Source organism: Drosophila hydei, unplaced genomic scaffold, assembly GCF_003285905.1.
Source record: "Drosophila hydei strain 15085-1641.00,03,60 unplaced genomic scaffold, DhydRS2 tig00000063-arrow-pilon, whole genome shotgun sequence".
NCBI lineage: Eukaryota > Metazoa > Arthropoda > Insecta > Diptera > Drosophilidae > Drosophila > Drosophila hydei.
This window is the reverse complement of record NW_022045657.1, coordinates 4853535-4860601: the sequence shown is the minus strand read 5'-3', so window position 1 is coordinate 4860601 and position 7067 is coordinate 4853535. Positions and strand designations below refer to the sequence as shown.

General features: G+C 38.0%; 1 protein-coding gene across 1 annotated transcript; it reads right to left on the bottom strand.

Annotated features, from left to right (window-relative positions):
* Positions 1-379: 379 nt before the first annotated feature.
* Positions 380-6982, bottom strand: LOC111593359 (acetylcholine receptor subunit beta-like 2). The gene is made up of 11 exons (XM_023306072.2): positions 6803-6982; positions 6381-6574; positions 6191-6319; positions 5945-6130; positions 5601-5733; positions 5392-5519; positions 2894-3069; positions 2629-2781; positions 2461-2540; positions 1325-1431; positions 380-744 (listed from the first exon to the last, which is right to left on the bottom strand). Exons 1-11 carry the CDS (start codon positions 6858-6860, stop codon positions 529-531), a joined length of 1560 nt encoding a protein of 519 aa, XP_023161840.1. The 5' UTR covers positions 6861-6982; the 3' UTR covers positions 380-528.
* Between the last annotated feature and the right edge of the window lie 85 nt (positions 6983-7067).

Below are 7067 nucleotides of genomic sequence, written 5' to 3'. Positions count from 1 at the left end.
TAATAATTTATAAGCTGAATAGAAAGTAAAGTAACACAAATAACGTGTTGCAATGAATGAGCTGAAAAGCCTTACATAAACGACAACCCTTATGATTTCAAGTAGATAATTTCAATCGAAATTCAATTAACAATGAAATCATACGAATCAAACTGTTATAACTGACAATATATTAAAACACATTGAATTATTTTTTTTATTAAAATTGATTATCATTTATAATTCCTTTTACGAATAAAAGCCATGTATTTCATTTAAAAATTGAATTGTTTATTAATATGAATACTTGTGCTATGCTTTCCACTTGACATTAATTCATTAATTGATTAATTTATTATTAATTATTTATAATTATTATAGATTTATAATATTGCTGAAGTACTTGAAAGCCGACTTAATTGTTCGCTAGATTTCAATGGTTACATGTAAATGATTTTCAATTCAATTTGCATAATTATTGACTTTATCGGTTTTATTTATTTTTTTGTCAAATATGACCCATGACTCGAAGTTTGCTCCTTTCCACACCTAATTAACCACCTGCCTGACAATGTCCGGCGGCAGCATGAAATTGCTTTTACGCAATGGTATCTCACTGTACAGCCGGTCGACGGGCGCGCGTGTGTCATAGAGTGAGGGCGATTGGCAGATGATGGCGAAGGTGCCGAACACACAAGATAAAGTAAACAGCCAGAGAAAGAAGCGATCCAAGACCATGGAAAAAAATTTCCAATCCTCGACAATCTGTGAAGGGAAGTAAATCAATCATTTACGCAATGGCAAGCACTCAAAACTAGACCAGAAATAAAACTGTTATTCTATCGACCAGAAGAATGTGGATTTTTAATAATATTGGGATTATTTCAGAGCTCGTAAAACATAGACGAGCGCTGATAAATAAATTGGTTTCAATTGAAGCCATAAAATCTCGTTTGCGTCTGTCTTTCAATAAACTTGAAGTGTAATAAAAATATAAAGTTATGATTTAATATTTTACAATTCCATGTTGCACACTTGACAGCCTTGCCACTCTACAATCTACAATCAGTCTGTGTGGTGCTCAGCCCAAAGTTTTGGGCAATAAACAATAATGGGAATGGGAGAAAATGGCAGGCGGAGATAATGTGCACGGAAAGCAAAGTTCTGCCAGACGCCAAAAATATGACAGCGCAGCCTAAACAATAACAGCCATAATAATTCGAATTCGAATACGAATGCGAATACGGATTCAAACGGCGGCGGTCCTTGGTGTTGCTCAATAAAAGTGGGCAAGGCAGAGCTGAGCCACGCCGTGCTGGAGTATTCTGTGCACCCGTCTACCCACCTCGTTATCCTTGTCGGCATCCTTGATGTGCTGCGCAATAAATCTGACCGCACGAAATGCCTGCAGCACTTCGGGTGTTAAGTTGCGTGGTATCACATTGTCGGAATCTGTCAAGACCCGTGGCGAGCGCATGAAATTGCAAAAAATTGAAATAAAATATTGGAATAATAAATAAATGGAGATGCCTGTGTAGCCCCTTGGGCGAATGGCAACTCCAAATCTGCAATTGAATGTGTGTGCATGTGTGTGTGAAGGCGAACGTGTGTCATATGTGTATGCATACAACGATATTATAGCCTAGCTCAAAAACAAGCCCCATAGCCAACAGTAGCTCGCGCAACTCTAAGCCCAACAACAACAGCCTAGCTGCGTGCTATGCTTATGATTATTACTACCATGGTTGACCATTCCAGCACCTAAGAGGCTAATGAAAATAGTGATATTAATTAAAAATTTTATATGGATTGCACATTGACTTTTAAATTATTCAATGAATAAAAATAATAAAAATGGTGTAGAGTAAATAATAAAAAAAAAAACAAATTTTTTGAAGAAGTATTTTCTTAGCCATGCTGGCTTTCATTATAAAAAAAAATGTCATTTTTTTATAGAAATTGTCAAACTTAATAAAAATGTTTTCTGCAGTTATAAAAGTTCATTTTTAAAGAGGACTTGCTGGTACGTCGATTAGTTTTTAGCCTGCGCTTAGGTCATAAGGAATTCGTTCTTTCCATTTAAGTCGTTTTCACACATGGTTTGTTTTATTATCCCACAGACACACGCACGCCCCCACACATTTACTCTGTGGAACCACATAGGCGTTTTCTGTTTTTTTTTTGCCATCAAAGCATCACATCGTCGTCATCGTCGCAGCCATCAACAGTGTCCGGCGACAGCAAAGCGAAGCTATCAACCTTGAGAATGCCCGACGGCATATTCAGTTCCATTTTATTGCATTATTTGCTTATTTTTATTTGATTTCAATTTCGACTTTTGGGTCGCGGTTAGCCGCGAATATTGGGAAACTATTTGTGTTTTCTATAAACGGACAATCCCCCTAAGCAGAGCCTCTCTGCTATGTTTTTTGGTAGCAAGCATACCCCTACTTTCGCACATCTACTCAAATTCAAACTCACCCACAGAGTGCTGCATGCCATTATCGTAAGCGCCATCCTGGCTGTCTTTAAACTCGCTGGGAAAGTCGCTGATGCTGTCGCTGGAAAAACATACAAAACAGAAAGAAACAAGGCGAAATAAAGGTTAGTAAAAGGTGAACTGTGCATAAAGGACTGGCGTATAGCTACCGAACATCGATCTCGTTGGTATAGCCATTGCTGGGCGTGGAGTCGTCGTAGTCGGGCAGAGTGTACTGAGTGCGTCGCATCATCATCAGCTTGGGCATAATATGCAGGAACACTTTGCGAGTCGTCGGCGACATGCTGTGCGTCGAAGGGGACCTGTTGTTAGTTAATTTGGATGATTCGTTAATTCATTCATTAATCGGGCAAGAGGCAATAAGTGAAGTAAAATGAGTGAGTTAGTTGTGGGTTGAGGAGTCGCAGCACTCACCTGAAGTGTACGTTGAGCACACAGACCGTTGTCCAAACGGACAGCGAGACGAGTATCATGGTAAAGAGTAGATACTTGCCCAGCAGGGGCACCGCCAACGAAGTGGGCGGAATGATTTCGGCCAATAGCAAGAAGAACACGGTCAACGACACGAGTATTGAAATACATAACGTAACCTGTCAACGAAATGTTTACACAGTTTCTCTCTCTCTCTTACTATCTCCTTGTGGCTCGGAGTGCCTCTTACAAAGCCTTTTCTTTTGCAACATTAACAACCACAACAATGACAAAAACACACAGACGCAAACCAAACGAACACATGGACAAACAGATTAATAATCATTATCATTTATAGCCAATTACATATCAATTACGTATACGCCGTGTGAAACAATAAGACGATTTCAACAAATACATTATTTCTTTAAATTTCTTCGTTTTAAGTAAAAATAATAAAAACTTAATGAATCACAACAAATTTGTTCAATGGCAAACAACGCAAATAGTGAAATCAGGCGAATCACTCAATCAAACGCTTTACTCACACCAACATACTTGATGCCATCACACTCAAAGGCTTTGCGCCCTTCCCTTCCCAACAAATGAATCATACTATAAGTGATAGCAATCAACACAACAAACAACAAAGCGCTCTACATAATTGAATGCCTGGAAACTCTTTACAAATATTAAATACATTTTATTTTTCAATGCTTTTAATAATGAAATTAAAACACTTATCCCTGTACCTCATCCAAAGTTTAATTGGCTTAATAAAAATAAATTAAAAGTGGTATAATTTAATAAACTGATTTTATTTTTTTCGAAATATGTGCATTAATTGAATCTATTTTGGTTGAATTCATCAACTAAAGGCAGTAGGTACCTGAGCTGTTTGAAAATTATAGATTTATAGCTAATAACTTTATACTGTTCATCATATCATAATAGCACTGAGCTACAGATCGTCATCTGCAAGTTTATATAAATGCACTTTAAAACTAACTTCAAACTAAGAAAAACTTGATCTTAAGATAATATATAAATTGACCTGACTGTCTGATAGGTGATCAAGCCCCGAAGGCTCATAACATCTGAACAACTCAACAAAAAACAAAGAAAAATATATTTTGTTTGCTAATAGATCAACTTTCAAAATATTGTTTTATCATATTGTTATTATATAATAATAATTTTAATCTATTCTATTTCATTTGTAAAGTACGATTATTTTCCATAATCCGTTGCTTGAATAAATATTTTTTAAGAATAGAGAAATTTCTATAGCTAACAGAACTCTTTCAATCGAGTCTAGCTGATCTGTAAAGCATTTTACTTGATTATAAGAAAAATCTATTTGAATATCGATTTGTGAAAATTGTTTAAGACTCGAATATTATCTGAGACGTAGCCAAGCTAATTGTATAAAATTTCACATATCTCAGACTTTGCTTAAATTTATTAAATACGTATTGCTAAGTTATTACTCCAGGCAAATGATTGATTCAAACGAGACAAGTAACAAATATAACAATAACAACAAACATCACTCTTTACTGTGTGTCTATAGGTGTATGCGTGTATATGTGTGTGAGTGTGAGGATGTGTAGGTGTTTGGCTTGTGCGTGTTCATGTAGGCGCGTGTTAGTGGATGCGTTTTTCATGTACGTGTGTAGGTGTCGAAATGTTTACGTGTAGGTCAGGTGTGAGATTTGGAATGCTGCGATTGATTGCAGGCTACCCGATATTCAGGAAATAATTTTAGAGTGGTGGAAACTTTAGTATTAAAGTCGAATCAATTTGAGGTATCGATTCAATTTAATTATCTTTTGTATGCATTCGATGAAATTTACGTTATGAGATTTCACTACTCTAGAACAGCACAAATGATATTCGACGCAAAATGAATGGGAATATATGTGTGCTGCATGACTGAAGGTTGAATTGGTCAGCTTGGAATGCCTGAAACTCTGTGATTTGAAGATTGATAGAGTACTTAGTAAATGTATATTGCAATTGCTATAAATTATTCTATAATAAATTAGATTGAAATGGAGAGCGATAGCAAAGAAGTAGATAGTTATTGGGGAGGTTATGCAAGTTGAGCTCTTATGCGTTTATTTCTAAACTTTCGTTTCGTTTCAGAACTTTTCTAACAATATTTTCTATTGGAGCCAATTGGTCTTAGCGAAATAACTAAAGAGCTCAGCTTTCAAAAGTCAGATCTAGCTGAAGTGGAAGTTGAGTAAATGATAGATTGTTTAAAGTGCATATAGAAACTTAAGGTTATATATTGAGAGATGTTTTAAGTGTTCTTAGTAGATTGTTTGTAGATAGTTGTATATAAGGTAACTAAATTACTACTACTACGCTTTAAGTCTACTGTTATAAGTATAACAACATGCCGCATGCAAAGAGTTTGCAACTCAGTAAAATCCAAATGCTAAGGAATATCTCTTGCACTTGCCTATTTGCATCCTTGATAGCTTTGCGCTTACCTTTTCGCCCGAATCGCTGGGTAGATAAAAGACCAAAACGGTAAGGAAAGTTAATGCCACGCAGGGCACAATCAAATTCACCGTATAAAACAACGTTTTGCGCCGCATGGTCAACTTGAAGGTAATATCTGCAGGAGACATCAAATTTACATATTACAACGGCCAACAAGAATAAAAAACTGACAGAAAAAACCTCGAGTGTAACTCACCTGAAAATGGCTCCAATGTGTCCGGATAGTATTCCTCGTTTTTGGTAGCCGGCACCTCGAGTATGTCCCACTCCACAGACAAGTAGAATTCACTTAAATCGATGCCAACCTGCACAAGATTGCTGCCGGGCACCTGTACATGGAATGTAGACACACACACATATGACTCTTAACCAGTTGCCCAAGCCAGACTAGGCAATTTGTTACGTAGCATGTCTTTCCGCTGCCCAATCCCCGCTGCCTGCCCCTTGCTTGTGTCCGCATAAATTGCATTTTGTGCATTGAAGCGCAAAGCAAATTTGCATCCTTCGGTTGCAGCTTAAACGAAATGCGGTTTGGCTTACCTGATCCAAATGTTTTAGATCCACTTGGGCGCCGTTGTAGGTCCATGAGCCGAATTTCATGAAGCAAATTTGCTCATCGTAAGGAAAATATTCAACGTTCATTTCACAGGATGATTTGTAAATAGCTGGCGGCTCCCAAAAGACCTCCCCTGTGTACTTTAATGTGGCCTTCGTCATGAGAGTGACCTAAAGAGAAAGTTTGATTGAATTGAGATTGGAATGCGAGATAGCTCAACGTGAGGGTACCTCATAGTTGCCATCCCAGTTGTTGTAGAGCACAATATCAGGCACCCATATGTGCTCGGAGGGCACATACAATTGCTCTACTCCGCCGTACTCCTCCGGATCCCAGCGTAGTTTATAATCGAACCAGCGCTAAGAGCCACACATTATACGTTATACACGTCATTAAAACTCAGGTTAAATGTTCACCCACCTGTTTGACCCACAAATTGGTGGTCATCACCTGATTCTTTAGATTGACCTCAATAAGCTGCGACAACTTGAGGCCCAGCCAGACAGTGAGCGTCTCCGTATTATTTACCACGGGGCGTATGAGGCGATTGTAATTACTCAATAAATCATCATAGAGACGTTTCGTGTCTGGGTTTGCCTCGAAGCTAACAGGTGCTGCTCAATGGGAAAATACCCAAATAAAAGAAAAATCCCAAACATTGTTAGAAATTTCCCAAAACAAAGGACTGCGCAGTCGCTGAGCTTTCGCTCTCTCGCGCTCTTCGACTCTGTCGCTGGGCGCAGCCTCTCTGACAGCTGGGCAACTTTAGAGATACAGCATCCTCTTCGTGCATAGTATCGGAATTTCAATAGATTTTTCAAGCCAAACCTTGGCTAACTTACGTGTTGTATTTGCCAACGGCAGCAGCAAGAAAAAACCCAACCAGAACCAACGACTCATTATTAAACTCCTTTTATTGCAATGCAATCCTCAAACTAGTGCACTATATATATTTTTAATTTTAACTGAATACATGCATTGTGTACTGCTTGTCGTATTAAAAGTAAACCTTATGCGTCCGGGGTCCAATCGTAACTGAGCGAAAATATCTCCGAACGCTGTTGCCCAGACGCAGCTGCTGTCATACAAGTTGCGAGTGCTTAATAA

Coding starts and splice junctions, on each gene's coding strand:
- LOC111593359 (XM_023306072.2), bottom strand. CDS start 6,860: ATGAGTCGTTGGTTCTGGTTGGGTTTTTTCTTGCTGCTGCCGTTGGCA. Junction 6,575..6,802: donor GCCGTTGGCAAATACAACAC/GTAAGTTAGCCA, acceptor CCCATTGAGCAG/CACCTGTTAGCTTCGAGGCA. Junction 1,432..2,460: donor TGGCATGCAGCACTCTGTGG/GTGAGTTTGAAT, acceptor GGGTCTTGACAG/ATTCCGACAATGTGATACCA.